This window comes from Monodon monoceros, unplaced genomic scaffold (genome assembly GCF_005190385.1).
Source record: "Monodon monoceros isolate NGI ecotype Baffin Bay Population unplaced genomic scaffold, NGI_Narwhal_1 Super_Scaffold_3, whole genome shotgun sequence".
Lineage (NCBI taxonomy): Eukaryota > Metazoa > Chordata > Mammalia > Artiodactyla > Monodontidae > Monodon > Monodon monoceros.
The window spans coordinates 60,038,243-60,057,411 of NW_021703780.1; the positions used below are offsets into that span (position 1 = coordinate 60,038,243).

General features: G+C 55.2%; 3 protein-coding genes across 7 annotated transcripts in view; 1 reads left to right on the top strand and 2 right to left on the bottom strand.

Moving 5' to 3' along the window:
* Nucleotides 1–4,191, bottom strand: part of TTC21A (tetratricopeptide repeat domain 21A) — a 30,156-nt gene extending 25,965 nt beyond the window's left edge. Inside the window, exons 1-4 of the mRNA XM_029243404.1 lie at nucleotides 4,046–4,191; nucleotides 2,584–2,713; nucleotides 1,730–1,840; nucleotides 897–1,063 (exon numbers count right to left, since the gene is read on the bottom strand). Coding sequence (XP_029099237.1) covers nucleotides 897–1,063; nucleotides 1,730–1,840; nucleotides 2,584–2,713; nucleotides 4,046–4,072 — 435 coding nt within the window. The 5' untranslated portion in view covers nucleotides 4,073–4,191. The remainder of the gene's footprint in view (nucleotides 1–896; nucleotides 1,064–1,729; nucleotides 1,841–2,583; nucleotides 2,714–4,045) is intronic.
* Nucleotides 4,192–4,245: 54 nt separating this feature from the next.
* On the top strand, nucleotides 4,246–15,124 carry GORASP1 (golgi reassembly stacking protein 1). 2 transcript variants are annotated; one of them, XM_029242107.1, is made up of 9 exons: nucleotides 4,246–4,408; nucleotides 8,452–8,537; nucleotides 9,046–9,249; nucleotides 10,694–10,780; nucleotides 10,924–11,054; nucleotides 11,292–11,529; nucleotides 12,270–12,420; nucleotides 12,876–13,028; nucleotides 13,282–15,124. In XM_029242107.1, exons 1-9 carry the CDS (start codon nucleotides 4,246–4,248, stop codon nucleotides 13,527–13,529), a joined length of 1,461 nt encoding a protein of 486 aa, XP_029097940.1. In that variant the 3' UTR covers nucleotides 13,530–15,124. The 2 variants fall into 2 exon arrangements, with proteins under 2 accessions (XP_029097940.1, XP_029097941.1); XM_029242108.1 differs by having other exon boundaries at nucleotides 4,288–4,408; nucleotides 8,457–8,537.
* A 248-nt stretch (nucleotides 15,125–15,372) lies between these two features.
* The window catches only part of WDR48 (WD repeat domain 48), a 44,978-nt gene continuing 41,181 nt past the window's right edge, over nucleotides 15,373–19,169 (bottom strand). For 3 of the 4 annotated variants that reach the window (XM_029242104.1, XM_029242102.1, XM_029242106.1), the window contains exon 18: nucleotides 17,415–18,406. In XM_029242104.1, the coding sequence (XP_029097937.1) occupies nucleotides 17,983–18,406 (424 nt within the window). In that variant the 3' untranslated portion in view covers nucleotides 17,415–17,982. The other variant, XM_029242105.1, reaches the window with a different exon arrangement.

The following is a 19,169-nucleotide window of genomic DNA, read 5'->3' on the forward strand; positions in this document are numbered from 1 at the left end:
AGACCAGCACAGGGCCCAGCCTGCATGGGAAGCCGGGAATGCCCTCTGAGCGGGCAAGTGGCCATACTGAGCTCATGGGCCTTGGTGGCTCCCCTTCAGCCTTCATCCCGCCTCGCCTGGCAGGTGCCACAGGCCAGGCCCAGGAGGCAAGGTTACAGGGGTGCTTGGAAGACCCCGCCCTTAAGCATCTCTCACAGCCTAGAGCAGGTTTCTCAATTCTCTTCCATTACTGCCCTCCTAAGGAGACTTTTTAGTCATTTCTCCCCTAATCATTCCCTCCCCCTCCAAGAAATTTTAATATCACAGATATACCATTTATGTACTGTGTTTATATCTGTGTTTTATATACAAACAGTGAGGTTTTTTTCACCCCCTCCTCCAAGAACCAATTTTCACCCCCTTGGGGGGCTGGGGGTGATATATACCCTGCTGAGATGCATGGCTTAGACTGAGGCTTCTAATTCTACCATGAGTACAATTCTACAGCACATGACATCCACTGCATATGAGATCTTCTGTGTGAGCCACCACTGACACCTAGCAGATCACTGCAAGGAAGGAATACAGGCCCGGTGTAGTCAGCTCATCTCGTTTTTCAAAAGAACCAAGAAATCTGGACTTTTAGGTAAAAATCTTCTGATTTCTAAATGTCAGCAAACTAATTCAAGATTTTAAAAATATATAGTGCAGGCCATAAAACCTATCTACAATCGGACTCTATGGACAGAGGCCAGTGTGTAGTTGTCTAAACCCTGAGCCAGCATGGGTCTCGTTGGTGTCTGGGTGTGGCCCCCCCCCAGCCCCAGGGCCCTCCATGGGAGTAAGGGCCACGCTTTAGGATGTGTTTGGACACTGCTTTCTTCGGCTGTTGCCCCCAAAATGCCCAGGGCTGGTACCTCTCTGGAGCTGCTGGAGACCTTCAACGTGCGGTCAATGTATTCCTTGGCCTTGTCATGGCGGCCCATGAGCCACAGGAAGAGGCCGGCATAGTACAGGGCAGTCCCGCTGGCTGTCTTGCGGATTTCCTTCAGGCTGCTCTCAAGTTCCTGAATCGCGTCTCGGTCTGGGATCCGAGAGAGAGGAGGAAGGGGACAAGTTAGGATGGGGAGGTCTGTCTGGCCCTGCCTCTCCACGCTCTGGGCCTCCCTCAACACACGGAGCCGACTACACGACAGCCCAGGGCCTGGGAACCAGGAACACTGGCCCGTGTGATGCCACAGGAGCTGCCCAGCCCTGGAACTGGGTTTGCTGGCTAAGATTTATCTTTTCTCCTCTGTGCCCAGCAGTTTGCTGGGCAGACAGATCAAACCTGAACCCCCCACCTCAGGCCCACAGTCCATTCCGGGTGAGGAAATTGTAGTTTGTACGTGGTTTCTTAGAATCTCTTCCTGACTCTAGAGAGGTGCAGATGAGGGGCAGAATTTTTTATTTTGGCTTGGTTTTTCTCGACAAGATATTGGCAAGGGAAACCAGGGTGTCTCCCCAGCTCTTGGGATGTGGAAGGAGGACCCCTCCCACTGTCATGCTTTCTGCCTGTGGCTCCCACTCAGTTGGGCCTGGGCATGGGGTCTTCTTTGAGGTCTCCATGGGGAGGGGAGGGGACCCACTCCTCACAGCACCTGCAGTCTCGGGCGCACACACCTCCTGCAGCCCAAGAGGGGCTATATCTCTGGAGTGGGGCTCTCTCTTCCCCACTGGGCCAGGCCTGGCTGAGCATGGCTGCACTCACCGGTGGTTTCACAGCACTTGTGAGCATAAATGAGAGCCATGACGGAGCACAGGGACACATCTGGGTGATTCTGGATGCTCTCTAGGCTGCTGATGGCATCCTGGATGCGCTCTGTGAAGACAGCCCAAGTGGTTATTCTCTGGGGCTCCATGCTCAGAGGGCAGGAGGCTCCATGGCAGACACAGGGCTGACCCAAGGCTTGGTACCACCTGACCCAAGACTTGGACTAACTGGTCCAAAAGGTCACTAGTGGCCCAAGTTCCCCGAAGACTGAAGCTTCCTGAAAGGGCTGCTGGCGCCATGGTCCAGGAGTATGCACAAGGATTCCTGTAGGTTGGTTCTGAAGAAGGACCTCTGTGCATTCCCAGCTAGCTGCTCAGCTATATTTATCCTTCCATGTCCACTGACATTGGCCATGGGCAGCTCAGCTGGCCCCCCGCCCAGGACGACCTTCTAAATGTCAGTGAGTCGCACCTCCATGGGCCCCACTTCTCTCCCTGCTCCTGTCCCACACCTGCCTGTGGCCACACCTACCACTTCCTCCTTTTTCTGCACTACTGGCTCTCAGTTTCCAAGCCTGGGATTGGTTCAACAATCTTGCAGTCATCTTTCCCCCAACTCATTTTACAGATAGGGAGACTGAGGTGCAGAGCAGGGGTAGTGAGGTCTCTGAGGTCTCAAAAGTCAACTAGATATGGATTACATTCTGTGGATTAACCTGGGAATCTAGCTACTGAGTGTAAGACTTTTTCCATGGGAACATGATTGGGGTAGAAGTAGGCATCCAGGTGGAGCCAGCACATTAGTGCTGGGCTAGTGCCTGAGGTCAGAAGGCAACACTGACGAGTCCCTACCTTCCCTGAGGACTCCATAGGCTTTAAAGAACTGTAGCACTGGGTCATTGCTGAATTTTTCCAGGCCCACGGCCGCGGCCTGCTGCACATGGTGGAAGTACTTTTCTTGGCTGTAATAAATGATCCCAGCCTACGAGGAGGAAGACACAGTTGCAATAGTCCCAGCCCCTTTTCTGTCTGTTCTGACCTGCTCCCTCCCCTAGTCCCTTCTCCTCTTCCAATTCTGTAAAGAGAAGAGAAAGAATATTCAGACCTCATCCCATTCCTCCCCAGCCCCAGGAACAGCTCCATACAGTTTTCTTGGGAAGGAGTTTGGAGATGTTTGTTTTGGAATTAACCACAGATTCTGGTTCAAATGTGATGGGGAGTTCAACTCAGGTTTTGCCTTAGGAAGGGAATAAGAGGGAAGAAAGTGAACCGATAATAAGAATCATGGCGCCAGTACTTAGAGGTACAAGTTATTGTGGGCTAACCACCTGTGCGGAAGTGTACCAAGGGCTTTACGCCCATCATCTATGCCTTATCCTCTCCATATCCTTCACAGTTAAGGAAGCCGAAGCCCATGGAGGCTGTGGCTTGACAAAGGTCACATCGTAAGAGGCGCTGAGATTTCAAAGTGAAGTCTCACTTCCCCTAAGGTTTGTGGGTGCCGGGGTTGGGGACAGATGTGGTTGGATTGTGAACAGCCTTGTGGGCCATATGAAAGAGCCCAGACACCATCCTGAGGGTAATAGGAAGCAGCTGGAATGGTTTTAAGCGTTGAACACGTGGGTGGGTGGGTGGGGGATGTACTCAGGTGTGTGTTTTTGCAAACACTCTGGCGTGTGTGTGTGTGTGTGTGTGTGTGTGTGTTGGGGTGGTCGTGGATGTTGGTGGCGGTGGTGGTGGAGGCGGTGGTGGTGGGGGACTGCTGGTGAAGAAAGCCGAAGCAGAGAAACCAGTTGGGAAGGGGACTGTTGCAGGTGCCCAGAGGGGAGATGGTGGTGATCCTGGACTAGGAGATAAAAAGTGGGTGATCTCAGAAGACATTTAGGAGCTGATACTTCCTGCCGATAGACAGAATCTGGAGATTAGTATGGGAAAGAGTAAAGGCTGGGGGATCAAATGGTGGTGCGATCCACTGAGGTGAAGGACCCAGAAGAGGCACACACAGGGGAAGGGGAGATAATGGCTAGGTGATGGAGCTGGGTTTTTATGCTTTGGTCTGGGGCAGCTCGGGGATAGGACTGGGTGGGGATGATGACTGTGGGCTCAGAGAACACTAGAGAGGATGCGCTTGCCACGGAGAGTGAGGCGAGAAGGGACGAAGGCAGCCTGAAGAGGCCGGGGACGGCGAAAGGCGGGTAGCGGAGGCAGCACGAGCGGTCAGAGAGGTAACAGGAGAGCTGCAAGGCGCGGGGGTCACCAGGCCAGGGGCGGAGAGTCCCGGAGGGAGCGGCTGGGCAGTTCCCCGTCCACGCACCATAAGGGGGGAATCATTGATGCTCATCTCCGGGCACCCGCGGCTCCGAGTCCGGGTCTGGTGGTGCCTCGCGGAGCGGGATTCCCGAGTCACAGTCCCGGTCGCGCCTCTCGCGGCCTGCTGTTGGATGCGCGCGCGTCCTTGGAAACGGAGCAGCCGGCCGCTCTCTAAGGGCGTCAGAGTTAAGGGTGGGCGTGGCCATGCACCCACGTGACAAGGCGCGGGTAGTCGAGCGCCGAGAGGGCGAGTACGCTGGTGGCGCCGCGGTCCCGGGCACCGGCGCCCGAGCCGACAGTGGCCATGGGCCTGGGCGCCAGCGCCGAGCAGCCCGCGGGAGGCGCCGAGGGCTTCCACCTGCACGGGGTGAGTGGCCCCTGCGGCACCGGTGGCCTTGGCATGGCGTCCCCACCAATGTGCGGGGGACGTCCGATCACCGGTCTGGGGGCGGTAGAGGCGGGGTCTCGGCCTTAGTGCGGTCGCCCGGGGGAGAGTGATGCCCCTTCCCGGTAGGAGCCGCCGGCGAGAGATGGCGCCACGGCACTCCTGGGCCCCGGCCCGTCTGCGGCCGCGGGTCGGCCTGGCGCCAGCCCCAAGTGCCAGCTCTGCAGGAAGCTGGAGCGTTTCCTGGTCGTGTCGGGCCGCCCCGGAATGGCACTTCTCCCGGTTGAAGAGTGAAAGCACCAGGTCCAGTCGGGACGCATTTGTGCACTTGTATGATCACATTTATGATCGCCTGTTGTGCACTGCGCTTGTTACTGGGCCTGGGGAGAGAGCCAACTAAGCCCAGGGCCCGGCTGTCCCCGCCCTTGGATCCAGGGGGTCGGGGTAACCGAGTGGACGCCAGCTGCGGGGGAGCCTGCCAGCGCGCATCCTGCCTGTGGTGGGGTCGAAGACCGCTGAGAACCAGCCCGGGAAAGTGGGAGCGGGAGAGCCAAGAGAATGCGGCGGAGGGCTCGGGGAGAGAGTTTGCGGGGGATGGTGGGGGGAGGGCTCCCCGGTGGAACATTGCGGAGAAGCGCGGTAAGGCCGCGGCTGATAATGTGCCTTCGGTGTCGCCACAGAGGTCCCGGGGAAAGTGGAGATGGAGTGGGTTCCTAGAGCCTGAAGGTGAGGAGAGGGGCCCGCAGAAAGATGGAGATTTGGGGTGATTTGTACTGCGGAGAAGGAGGGGCTGTAACAGAGCTGAGAGGGGCAGGAGAGTGTCCGTCCCCGGCGCGCCGCGGGGCAGGACTCCCTTCTCCCTTGTGCACGGTGGATGGCAGCAGAGATGGGGGTAGGCAGACAGGCTTGTCAGTTTGGTGCTTGGCTGTTGAGCGGTCTCTGCATTGTGATGGGAGGCTCTGTTAACAACTATGGGGGAGGGGGGCAGCTAAAGAAGAGGTTTCCTAAAAGGAAAGCCAGGATGGCTTCAGGACCCAGAGGTAACAGAATCTGTGCTTGGTGGTGGGCTTTCCCTAGTGGACGTCATGATGAGGCACCGGACAGAAAAGGTGGACAGTGAAATGCATGCAGCCAGAAGAGTCTTCCAACAGGTTTGATGGAAGGCAAATTGAGGATATCGACAATGGGGGGTGGGGTGGTAGTGGTGACGTTGGTGATGGTGGTGATGTTAAGAGTGAAGATGGGAAGGGCCTGTTGGAGAGGGACAGAATGGAGAGACTGGGGAATTGGAAGTCTTCATTCACAAAACAGTTTTTTTTCCCCCCGTTTCATACGTGTACTTTTAGTTAGTTGATGTACAATATTATATATGTGTACAATATAGTGATTCACAATTTTTAAAGGTTATACTCCATTTATAGTTATTACAAAATATTGGCTGTATTCCCTGCATTGTACAGTATATCCTTATAGCCAAAACAGTGATTTTGAGCACATATGCTGTGGCAGGTAGAGTTCCAGGCACTGGAGATAAAGCAGTGAGCAGAAAAGATATTGTCCCTTTTCACATGGAGTTTACATTTGGATGCCAGCAGAGAGGGAAGGGAGACAGACAGGAAATATATGGTAGGTGGTGATCATTGCTAGCAAGAAAAGTAAAGCAGAGCGAGGGGATCCAGAGTGATGAGTGGGTGCTCTAGTATACAGGGGTCAGGAAAGGCCTCTGATCAAGTCACGTTTGAACAGACACCTTGGAAGGAAGTAAGGACAATACAGATATTTGGGGGAAGAGCGTTCTGGGCAGAGGGAGGCCCTGAGGTGGGACTGTGCTTGCTGGGCTTGAGGAGAAGCAAGGAGGTGGGGTTGGTGTGCTTCGCTGGCGTGGCCCATGTGAGGAGAGTGCTAAAGGATGAGGCCAGGTTGCTTGGGGCCTTGCGTTTTGTCCTGAGGATTTAGGATTTTATGCTGAGCTGTGGAGCCACTGGGAGGTTTTAAGTGGAGGTGTGACACTGCCTCCTAAACATTTAAAAAAAAAACGAAGAGCAAGTGTGCTGCCTTCCCTAAATATTGGCGTTCCCACGGTGTGCTGGGCACGGTGGAGGAGTCACTGTCCTCGGCAGTGGACAGGAGCAGACTCTGGGTCGGATTTCCTGGGGTCAGGCTGTTGCTGAATAACTGAGTGCTTTTCCTCCCCTGTCACTTGGGGTTAGTGAGACGGTTAAATGACAGGGGAAGCAGGTGGTGCAGTCTTCTGGCACCCAGCCAAGCCTCAGAAGGCGTAAACTGCCATTGTTGTTTATCACTCTAGGTGCCCTGATGGGAGATACAGGGGGCAGGGGGAGTGTTATGAAAGCAGCACTCCTTGTGGGGCTGCGGGATCTGGGGTGATGGGAACGCCCAAGGGAGAGCCAGACAGAGGGGACGCTTGTTGCGGGGCTGGGGGTGCGGTGGGCAGCACCACAGGTGATTTCCGCTGTGGAGCCATAGTGGGTGATGACAAGGCCCAGAGCAAGGGGCCTTGACAAGGCCAGACTGAGGACAAGGCCACAGGAGAGGGGAGGTGGAGGCGCTGGGTGGGCTGGGAGAGGGCCGGGCCTGCGCACTGGGGGCCCGAGCCTCTGAGCCTCATTAATGATGGAGGTTGGCAGACACAGTGTTGAGGAGGGTAGAGGGCAACCGGCCTCTGGAGTGGGGGCCTTACCCGAGGGAGGTGGAGTGGCCCAGAGCAGAGAGGAGCAGCTCCCCGCCAGCTCTCCCTGGCGAACTGTCCTCTGATTCCCCAAAGACCCCTCGTCCCAGCTTCCCCCTGAAGTGACGGAGGGGCAGGCTCCAAGCAGCTGCTCTCTGGGCCAGGCCAACTAGGGCTGGAGTTGGTTTCTGGGCTTATTCTCACTGGAAGCCATGGCAGCTTCTGGAGGTGGCAAGGTGGGGCTCTGTCGGTTCCACTGCCTGGAGGGAGCCCTCATTCCAGAGGTGAACTGGCCTTGATCCATAGCCTCAGCGGTGAGCTCTCCTTCAGTGTGGGGACTCCAAGACTGGAGGGGCTAGTGGGTGGCAGAAGCCATGGGGGCCTTCCCCTCAAGGAAGCATCCGGAACCTGAGGCCACATGAGCCCTGTGCCCTGTGGGCTGCTGGCCTGGCTGGTGCCTGACCAACAGGGCATCAAGTGCTCACAGCCAAAGGCCTGAGGGTGTGGGGCCCATATTCGGTCCAGACCTGGGGATAAAGGCTGCATTGTTTGAGCAAAGCTCTGTGAATGGGGCCTTTGAGATGGATTTCCACCATAGCTGCAAGCCTGGTTGTGGTGTTTTTGGAGACAGCAGGGAGTTTGGGAGTTGAGGGCAGGGCAGGAGCCCCTTGGGCTGGGAATGGCCGCTGGAGGAGCTGTCCTGTGTGGGGAGGTTGGATGGTGAGGGGACTCTGCGCTGCTCACCAGGCCCCCTGGCTCAGGCTCATTCCAGACCCTGGGGTCTGCTCTCCTCAGCCACCCCTCCTCAACAGCTCCTATCGCCCCACCTGTGGAACTGGGCCAGGATCTGTCACCACAGGGTCAGGGGCTCTCTGGGATCTGGCCACAGGCTGCCTTCTGCACTCCGTCTTTCTGGGCATGGCCCTGGCTCCATCCATCCTGGGGCACTCCCTTCCTGTCCACATCTAAACATTTCTGGTAAACCCTTCTGGCTTTCCAGCAGCCCCAGCCCAGCCTTCTGGGGCAGCCATCTGTGTCACCCTGTCTCCGTGTGGCCTACTGCTCTGGGTTCTCCTATGAGGCATCTTTGGAAGCATCTGTGGATCATACTCAGGAAAGAGTCATTTTCCAAAAGAGGAAAACCTGTGCCCAGGAAGGTAGTGAGAGAAGATGGAGTGAGCCTTGACCATGCCCATGTGTGGCCTGCCTGGAACGGTTCATAGTGGTGTCTCTGTCCTCGCCGGGACACGGGGAGTGGTGATGGTTTCTAGAATTGACGGCTGGGGGCTTCTGGGAGAGTCCCGGGGTCAGCGCAGTGACTGTGGCCTCTGTGCAGCACAGGTGCAGGAGAACTCCCCCGCCCAGCAGGCAGGCCTGGAGCCCTACTTCGACTTCATCATCACCATCGGGCACTCAAGGCTGGTGAGGCCCCCCTTCTGCCTCTGCTTTGCTTGTGTGTGTCTCCTGCTGTCCCACAGGGGCCCCAGCCCTGCTCCTGCCTCCCTTTTCTGCTGAAGGGAGGCTGAGCCCCATCTCCCCTTCTTTCTGAGCCTGATGGGGGCCCTGCCTGGAGCTCAGCTCCCGGGCTCTCAGGGGTGGGCTGGAGCAGGTGGACTCCTGGCACTGGCTGCAAGGTCTACGGGGCCTGCCCAGAGGGGCCTGAGAAGTGTGAGAGCTCTGGAAGGGGCAGCTCAGAGTGGGCAGTGCTGCAATGCTCTGGACCCCGGGGGCTCTTTGCTTACTTTGTTGTGTTCTCCGGGGGGACTGAAGGAGGAAGGTTTAGCAGGGCTTGGGGGTACTGGGGGTCACAGTGGCTTCAGGCCCAGCCCAGCCACCAAGGCCCTTGCCCAATCTCAGACCCAGACTTGTCTGGGGGGCCTGGCCGGGTGTGTGTGTGGGGGTCCGGGAGTCAGCCCCGCTGCCCCTGCAGAACAAGGAGAATGACACGCTCAAGGCCCTACTGAAGGCTAATGTGGAGAAGCCGGTGAAGCTGGAGGTGTTCAGCATGAAGACCAATAAGGTGCGCGAGGTGGAGGTGGTGCCCAGCAACATGTGGGGCGGCCAGGGCCTGCTGGGTGCCAGCGTGCGCTTCTGCAGCTTCCGAAGGGCCAGCGAGCATGTGTGGCACGTGCTGGTGAGTGGGCGGGGCGTACGGGATGGGTGTGTGGTGGGGGCCTCCCGGGAGAGGCCAGCAGACAGTGGGTCTATTAGAGGGTCCCAAGGGCAGGGTGTGGTCTCCCCTTTCCAGTGTCCCAGAGAGCGCAACTCCTCTCATCCCAACAGTGCCCTGTGACTTAGGGCATTTTCTTACCCTCTAGACGTTGGCTTCTTCTTTGGAAAGGTCGGGGCGCCATCTGCTGGAAGCTTGGTTGTACTGCCAGAAGGCTGCTGCTGCGGCTTTATCTAAAAGAGTGTTTTTTCTGGTGTACTCTAGGGGAGGGGTCCCCAACCCCAGGGTCGCGGACTGGTACTGGTCCCCAGCCTGTTAGGAACCAGGCCTCACAGCAGGAGGTGAGCAGCAGGCGAGCGAGCAAAGCTTCATCTGCTGCTCCCCATCGCTCGCGTTACCGCCTGAACCGTTAACACCCCCGCCGTCCGTGGAAAAATTGTCTTCCACAAAACTGGTCCTTGGTGCCAGAAGGGTCGGAGACGGCTGCTCTAGGATATTATGATTTTTCTTGGCAGGTCCCCTGAGAGCACCCTTGGGCACTGGGCTGGTGCCTGGGGTCTGAACCTTAATGAATCTCTGTGACTGAGTTGTCACAGATGTTGCTGTTAGTGTTCGTTCACAGACACACATGCACACGTGACATGCAGTCACTGATGGGGCCCAAGTTCTGAATGCTCGGTCCTACGGCTTGATGGACAGAGGGTGCCCTGAGCTGGACACTGGCTGATTTGGTTTCTAGCCCCTTCTATTGCTCACTGACTCCTCGTGGGAGCCTTCTCAACCTTTTCAGCCAGCCTCAGTTTGTCCATAAGTGCAATGGGGGTGGTGATACAAATCCCTCTATATTTCCCGGGAGATTGGGGGTTGGATAGTGGAGCTTTCCAAGGGAGAAGGCAATCCTCGTACCCACTTCTCACCACCCTCTCCTTCAACCTCCCCCCACCCGCCACCCCATGGGTCTTCAGTTCTGTGCCTGCAGCCGTAACAGCAATGCAGTTGGGCACTTACTGTGGGCCAAGGTGTGGTTTTCATTCTGTGCATATATTATTTTTTTTAATCTTCTCAGCAACTCTTGAGTGAGCACTACATATCCCACTTTTAATTGTGGGGAAACTGAGGCCGAGGGGTTAAGTGTTTGTCCATAGCGCCCTAGCTAGCCGCTGGTGGAGCCAGGAGTTGGACCTAGGTAGTCAGATGTGGGAGCTCCTGCCTGTGGCACGGTGCTGCCCTCTGCTGGACAGGCTGTGGACCGGGGGAGGCAGGGGAACCAGGGGCTGGGCTGGGAGTCTGGGCTTGAGGTCCTGGCCTGGGGACAGAGGACAGGTGGAGAGGCAGCTCCTGGAGAGGCAGCTTCCCACCCGCCGCCCCCCAGAAGCAAGGCCGATAGTTGGATAGTTTCTTTCCTCAGGATGTGGAACCCTGTTCCCCTGCCTCCCTCGCTGGCTTGCGCCCCTACACCGACTACGTGGTTGGCTCAGACCAGATCCTCCAGGAGGTAAGGAACCACACACAGCCTTCCCCCCGGCCCCCTGGATGGGGTGTGGAGAAGTGGGTACTGTCCATGAGAAGCGTCTTGTCTTGTGAGGCTTCCCATCCCAGGGTGGGAGCAGGGCTCAGGTGCCATGTTGTCTGTCGTAGTCCGAGGACTTCTTCTCACTCATTGAGTCCCATGAGGGGAAGCCCTTGAAGCTGATGATTTATAACTCCGAGTCCGACTCCTGCCGGGAGGTGACTGTCACTCCCAATGCAGCCTGGGGAGGAGAGGGCAGGTATTTCCTGGGGTTGCAGGGCTGCAGGGTGGGGCCCTGGTGGGGCCGTGGGGGACCCTGGCCATTGGGCATGGACCTGGAGTCCCATGGTGGGGATGGAGGGATGGGCCCTGGGCCCAGGGGTCCTGAGGCTGACAGTTGGTCCATGAGGCCCCCTCATTGCTGGTGGATGGGGGTGGCAGGGATAGGAAGGGCTGTGGGACAAGCCCTGGAGTGAATGTTTCTGGTCTTCGGCAGCCTGGGCTGTGGTATCGGCTATGGGTATCTGCACCGGATCCCAACCCAGCCTCCCAGCCACCACAAGAAGCCATCTGGTGTCCCACCACCTGGTGTCCCGCCACCTGGTATCCCGCCACTTGGTGTCCTGCCGCCTGGTGTCCCGCCGCCTGGTGCCCCACCACCTGGACCCACCCCGCAGGACTCTCCTGCCCCTTCTGGCCTGGAGACAGGCTCCAGGCAGGGTGACTACGTGGAGGTACGTGGGGAGCACCTGCCAGCTGTGGCGAGAGGGGAGCTTCATGTGGGCAGAAGGGCCTGCAGCTGGGAAGAGGAGACTGGGGGCTGTCCTCGCTGGGGGCCTGCCTGCAGAAGCCTTGGGAGGCCCATCTGCTTGTGGGACCCAGTGGGAGAAGATGGGCCTATCCTGGGACAGCAGAACCTACTTCGGTTCTCCTGCCACTTGGGTCTGGAGGTGAGGGTAGTGTGAGGCACTGGTTGTCATTTTCATTTCATGACTGGGAAACTAAGGCCCAGAGGTGGGCAGAGCCTTGTTCTGTGCCTCCGTGAGTCTGTGGTAAAGTTAGGCCAGGGGCTGGGTGTCTGTCTGGGTCTGCAGCCAGATCGTGGCTGTTGAGAGGTCCCCCAAGTGCCTCTGGGCATTGGGCTGGTGCCTGGGGTCTGCACGGGGGCCCTTGGGGACTGCTGTCCAGGCATGGACTCTTCCTGTGGGTCATGGATGGGGCTCCGTCAGGTGGGCCCTTGGGGCTGCTCAGCAGAGTGGGAAGGGTGCCCCGAGTCCATGTCCGCACTGCACGGGAGGCCAGCCAGGCCCCTCTTGCCTGACTTCACATCTGCTGTAGAGGAATCGTTAGATGCCCAGGGCTGTTTGCTCCCTTGGGCTGAGTGGTGCTCCCGGTGGGTGTGAGCTGGCGGTTAGGTTTGACTACCCTGTCCAACAGGCCCCTCCTGTTCCTTTTTTTCCCTGGCTCCCTGTAGGCCCTGCTGCAGGCACCTGGCTCCTCCAAGGAGGAACAGCTCCCTGGGCCCAAGAGTCCTGGCCATGGCACTCCAGACCTTGGCGACCTTCCCCGTTCCATGGAGATTCCTCTTCAGCCTCCGCCTCCACTGCAGCGAGTCATGGACCCAGGTACCGAGCAGGCTGAGGAAGCTGAGGGCCTGCAAGCCCTGTGCTGGAGCAAGTCCCGGGCTCTGGGCTGGACTTCGGCAGACCCACTGAGCCCTCCTATCTGATATCCGCCAAGATAACTGCAGGTGATCCAATCAGTATACGGATGGCAAGACTGCCGTCCAGAGGAGAGAGGGGGCCTGCTCAAGGTCACACAGCACACTGGGCACAGAGCAGGGTCTGGGCCCTCTGCCACTGGGCTATTCCCATGATACCCAACCCCAGGCCTCCTTTTTTTCCTCAGAAACCAGCAGTGGGGAACCTCTGGGGTTGGCTGGGGGCATTGCCACGGGCTGAGGAGGTTACAGTCTCTGGCTGGGCCAGATGCCCCAGGAACAGGGTGCCGTGAGCCCAGGGCGCTGGCCTTCCAGTGGTCAGGGTTTTGTTCTGGTAGAGAACTGTGCACCTTCCCCTAGGCTTCCTGGACGTGTCTGGCATCTCCCTCTTGGACAGCAGCAACGCCAGCGCCTGGTCTGGGCTGCCCTCCTCCACAGAGCTGACCTCCACTGCGGTCTCAGCCTCAGGGCTGGAGGACGTCTGCTCCAGCAGGGGTTCTCGTGAGCGTGGTGGTGAGTGGCCGGCCGGCACCTTCGGAGGCCTTCTGGGAAGGACCCCGGGTTGTGGGGAAGGCGGCCCTGAGTCTCTCAGCTGGGTTAGAGGCTGGCCTGCAGGTGGAATGCAGCCGCATCAAGGCATTTGTACGCTAAATTGCGCATCCCCCATCAACGCTGAGGGTGGGAGTTGAGGGTCAGCGGGGTTACTGCCCCAGGCCACACTGGCCCTGGTCTGTGGGCCTCCTCAGCTCCACCCCGTGTGTTTCAGGTGAGGCCACCTGGTCTGGGTCAGAGTTTGAGGTCTCCTTCCCAGACAGCCCAGGCGCCCAGGCGGACCACCTGCCTCAGCTGACACTTCCCGACAGCCTCACCTGTGCAGCCTCACCAGAAGATGGGCTGTCCGCTGAGCTGCTCGAAGCCCAGGCCGAGGAGGAGTCAGCAAGCACAGAGAGCCCAGATTTCAGGGCACAGGCTGAGGGGGCAGCCAGCCAGGCACAGCTCTCCCCCCCAGAATAACACCCCAGGCACTAAGAAGGGCCTCTGATGGCATTTCATCAGGCCCAGAAGTGGGAGGCAGCTCAGGCCACACTGCATGGCCAAGCCCCCTGCATTACGCTTCCTAGGCTGCTGCTGACAGGGGGTGGGGGGTGGCGTGGCTTGTGTCCACTCAGACGCTACTGGTCTCCAAGAGGTGACCTCCCAGCATTCATTCTGCCTGATGGTCCTGCCTTTGGGGAATTGGCCACTTGTTTGAGAATCTCAAGTACTTTTGGGGTAGTAGGGGGCTGGGAGTAGCACCCAGGTTAAATAAGTTTTCCAGGAGATAGGGTCGGAGAGCAAAGGATTCTTTGCTGCTCTGGTAGGGTGTGGAACTTCAGTGGCCGCGGGCCTTGGGGAAGGGCATCTTTTGGCCACGTACCCACTGCTTGCTCCTGCTCTGTGGGTGCACAGAAGGTAGCAGAGTCCAGGCACCATCAGGTGTGAAGATGGGGTGAGGGACGAAGGGGTTGGTGTGGAGTGTTTGCCTAATCGCTCTGTAGGGCTTGTAGTGATTCTTTCCACAGAGCTCAGCCAGCTCTATCTGTAATGGAAGGCACCCCCAAGCCCTGGGGACCCCTGCCGCTCCAATTACTGTCTCACTCTGTGCTACACAGCACAGTTGGCTCATGCTAACCACATATTCCAGCCATGGTTGGAGGAGAGGCAGTGAACTTGCCCACCTCTTCTGAGGGAAGATGGTTGGAGATTCTAGGCCCTTCAGCACACTCACCTGTGCTTGGACCACGATGCTGCTTCTTCGCCACCGTCTACACCCCACAGATCTGGGGACACACAAGTGTCCCCAGTTGTGACTCCTGTCAGCTCCCAAACTTTTACAGCCATCTCTTCTAAATATAGAAGTCATCCAGCCAGCCCCAGTGGTGAGTAAAAGTTACAAATTTAATTTCACCATCCTAAGCAGACTCTCAGAGCCAGTCCTCCCGACTGGAGTTCTTCACACACAGCTCCCACTCCAAGGGGAGATGAGGGGCCTGGACAAGATTGGGTAGGGGCCCTTCTGTTCTTTCCTGTAGTACAGGAGAGGGCTGTTCCCCTCACCTCCAGTGCCTTGGGAGGCTAAGACTAGGTCGAGTCTTTTGCTCTGCCTGGTTCCTGCAGGAAGAGGAGGGCTCCATCCAGGGATGGCCCCTCATCACTTGAAGTCCTCTCCTCTTTGGCTAGAGTCCCTCACCTTCCCACAGCCCTCGCGGAGTACCATGAAAGCTGCCTCTGGCCTGGCCTTCTAGTCTCGGCCCAGTCGAAAGTCCCACCTTTACCATTTGATTTGGAATGTGTGCACTTACAGGGAATTCAGAGCTCTCTTAGGCTCATAGGACAAGGACTGTATGCTCTGGGGGGCACAGACCAAGTATATGGAGGGAGGGCCCCAAACCAGCAAACACTTCGCTTCTAGCACTGTGACTACATTTAAAAAGCAAGCCTTTGTCAAGTCTACCAGAGCAGCTGATAAGCCCACAGAACAGGGAGGCGTTGTGTCCAAAGCCAGTGCTGGAGCCTGGTTCCTAGATGGTCTGGGAGCCCAGTGCAGCAATCCAGGAAGTAGAAAAGAATCACCATGGGCCTGTTCTGAGGCCAGCTTCCCTTCACTGTAGCCTGGCAGTCCGACCCAGAGTCACCCTCACCCAAGGGACCTGGTTCTTCCCTCCCTCACTTTCACACACTCCCCTCCTTAAATTGGGGGATAAAATGGATAGCAATGCTAATTATTTCCACGGTAAACACAAAACCAGAAGTTTCTTCCTTTCTCTGTAATCTGCTATGAAGGAAAATGACAAGTGAAAATAAATGTGTACTACACTTTGAAATATTGTAACTAAAGCCTTTATTCTATACAACTGTGAAATACAGATTTTTACCCTTTTGGCATTGCAGACTGTCAAGATTTTCTGGAAACTATTACTGGTTTGACTGGAACAACAAAAAAAACCACAACCATGCTGGGGGTGAGATCTATGACAGGAAGGGAGCACAGCCGCCCCTCGAGGCTCGGCACCCAGGGCAGCATGGCCCAGCGAGGCCCATTCCTTCAGCCCAAGGGCCCCTCGTGCAAACACAACTGAGGGCTGGTAAATGAGTTTTTTTGTTTTGTTTTGTTTTTGCCATTAATTCACAACTATTGCTAAAAAATGTGCACCAAAAGCGCACTGTTGTATTCAACAGATAGAAAGGATTTTTAAAAACAGCCGTTTGCTCTCTGCATAAGGGAGACAGGCTCACTGGAGATGTGGCGTGTCTTTGCGCACTTCTTCAAAGTGTGGCGGCAGTGACCAGCCCACTTTCCAAAGGAGGCTGACGAGCAGTGAGGAAACCCTGCCTCTACGGTTGTGCCGGTCGGAATATCTCAGATAGTGAGGTCTGGACTCAGGCCACCAGCTGCCTCCAGCTGAACCTGTGAAGGCGTAGAAAAGAAAAAACCTTCCCCACCCCCTCCGCAGTCGCTGCTGTTGTGGGGACGGGCCATGCTGGGGAGGCAACTGGACTGGAATAAACTGCCCTCTGAAGGCACTTGTGCTTCTGGCTTCATCCAGGAGGCTTGTCTTACGTAGTTTTATGGGGGTGGACCATTGTTCTATTCCAAATACAAATGACCTTGGGGAGAATCCAAAGTATTTTTTTCTGCCAAAAGTTGAAGTATTTATCCCCAATAAGTTATATTCTGTACAAGATCCAAATGATTCTATGAAAGCTTTAGATTGTTAGAAAGAACAGTGAAAAGAAATCTGGATACAGGTACAACAACAAAAACCTGCATATAAAACTGGAAAAAACAAACATGTATACTTCCAGGATGTGAATATCAAATTAACTCACTATGATACCCTTTTACTCTGACACCATAAATATTAGGTAGCATTTAAATGAAGTTAAAATCTCATCACAGTCTTAAGTTTTGATGGTGTCACGCTGCTCACCCAGAGCAAGAACCTGTGGTGTCACCTGGCTTTGCCCATAAATAAAACGACACAGCGGAGGAAGGAGTAAGAGAGCTGCACCTCCCTGTGGCCGCCAAACAGTCCGGGCACTGTGGGGGTATCACCGCTGGGCACAGGCTGGGCGTACTCTAGGCTGGCAGTCCCAGTGCTGTGATCCAGCACCTGGAATTTCAACAGATCTTCCTACAAGAACACATCTGAGATGCAATATTAAAAACAAGCCCAACAATAATCATTTATTATGAAATGGGCTGGCTCTCGAATTGTGCAGCAGCAAATTCCTATTAAAAGTAACTGTCTTAAATGGTGAAAACAACTTGTTTTTTTTTAAATGACAAACTTGGAAAAAGCCTTCATAGGTACTGCATGAGTGGAATGTACTCTTAGCAAAGCTCAAGAGTGTGGGTTTGGAGTTGAAACACAGTGACAGATGTGGCCCTACCAATGTGTTTCTAACAAGTGCTAACAGATAAAGATAGGGTCCTCTGAAACAAAAGGAGGAAGCAAAGTCTGCGCTGGCCTGTCGTTAGTTCTCTGTACACCTCGCAAGACACAGTCTGCTCGGGGCTCTTCTGCTCTGGCACTCTGCCTTCCTGGGGACAGCTTAATCTACACATGGAGACTGATTTCTATATTACATCTCGATTAGTCACTTCAATTGAAAGAGAATCTCAGTCCATACCAAATCGGCCGTTAGAAGTCTTGTTCCCGTTGGGGCTCAGTGGGCTTCCTAGCACTACTCTTGGGGCCATAGAGGAAGGTCAGTAAATGAATACCCAGGAGCATTCGCCCACCCTTCACGTGGACTTCTGACGGTAATGGAGGGTGAGGTCACCACCACTCTTCCATATGAAGTGTTTCACTGTTCGAAGGTCCATATTTGGATCCAAAACCTGAATAGCAAAAAATGAATAATAAAAAAGGTATATCTAAGGCTTTTATCGTTAACTCTGGGACTCTCCTTGCCCATGCCTGGTGGCCTGTTCTTGCTGACACAGCTGCTTTGCAAGCAGGCACGGATCTGGGCATGGTAAGATGTGCAGCTTGTGTGGCTAGGCCAGACAGGCCATGTTCAGTCATTCCTCTGAAGAAATACCTTGAGTGCATCTTCATTTACAACATCTCCACCGATGCTCCACCCACCTCCACTTCAAATCTTAAACTAACGTGGCAGATGCTGCCCTGCAAATAAAGACGAGCATGGGGCGCAGTGGTTGAGAGTCCGCCTGCTGATGCAGTGGACACGGGTTCGTGCCCCGGTCCGGGAATATCCCACATGTCGTGGAGCGGCTGGGCCCGTGAGCCATGGCCGCTGGGCCTGCGCGTCCGGAGCCTATGCTCCGCAACGGGAGAGGCCACAACAGTGAGAGGCCCGCGTACCGAAGAAAAAAAGAAAAAAAAAAAAGACGAGCATGTATCTTTCTTGTCAGAAAAAAAAAAGCCACCAGCACATCCACATTTGTCTGTGTGTGCATTTAAGTCTCCATGTCCCTTTCCTGAAAACTGCCCCAGGGATAAATGGAAGCTTTAAGGTGGGCTATAGAGCCCTTCAGAAGGGGCCTCACAAATAGGTGGGAGAGACCCAGTGTTCCTAAAAGCAAAAGCCCCCCAAAGGCAACAGACTTGGAAACTACAATCCCACCACATGATGAAATTCTGAGCACCAGCACTGGAAAAAATGGGGCTGTGTCCTCAAGTCCACTTACCTGGTCCTGGCACAAAAGTTCAATTTTCTCCTCTGCCAACACAGCAATATCCTCTTCTTTTTCCTGTTCTCCTGGTTTTTCATTATTAGAAGAGCTAGTGGTTTGAGACTCATTATCCAAGTTGATGATTTTCTCATAGACGTGTTCCATTACTTTCCGGACTTGAAGCATGTCACTAGCAGAGAGTCTATCTCTGTAAAAAGCAAGGGCAGATTGTGACATCAGGAAATCACTGGATATTATCTCTTCCATATTTCTTGGTGTTAACATTTGACAAAGATAAAACATACCACAGAAACATAAACCAATAAATGTTCTTAGTCACTGCCGTAATCCATTTTTAGAATCACCAATAGATTTTCTATAGTGTCCTCCCCTAAGACAGATTATGTGCAAATAAATGAGATTACATACATATTCTTAAACCTTCTATATACATAAGGAATAGCCTTCTGGGTTTTATTCCCTTAAAGACTTTCCCAGAGCATGGGCAAACTAAATGCTCATGGAAGGGAAGGCAGCCCCTGGTGCTTACCAGGCTCCGATGATATATGTGCTCATTTCTCCCAAGGCTTCCTCCTCCTATAGCCAAGCCCTTGAGTTTCAACTGCCTGTCTGATCTCCAGACCTACCAACACAACAGCTAGCTAGGCAGCTCCAGCTGGATGTCCCAAAGGCACCTCAAACTCTACATGTCCAAAACTAGATTCAGCAATTTCCTTACCCCCAAGCCTACTTCTGTATCTCTGACATCAGTTAATAATGGTCAAACCAAGTAGCTAAGGCTCATACTCTGAAAGTCATCCTGAACTTCAGTCATTAAACCTAGTTGAAGTGATATCCAGAACTTGCTTTAAAATAATCTGTGTGTGTGTGTGTGTGTGTGTGTGTGTAGGCAGGTGGGTTCAGTGGGAGGGAGGGCAGGTAGAGGTACAGATGAAACAAAATGTTTAGCC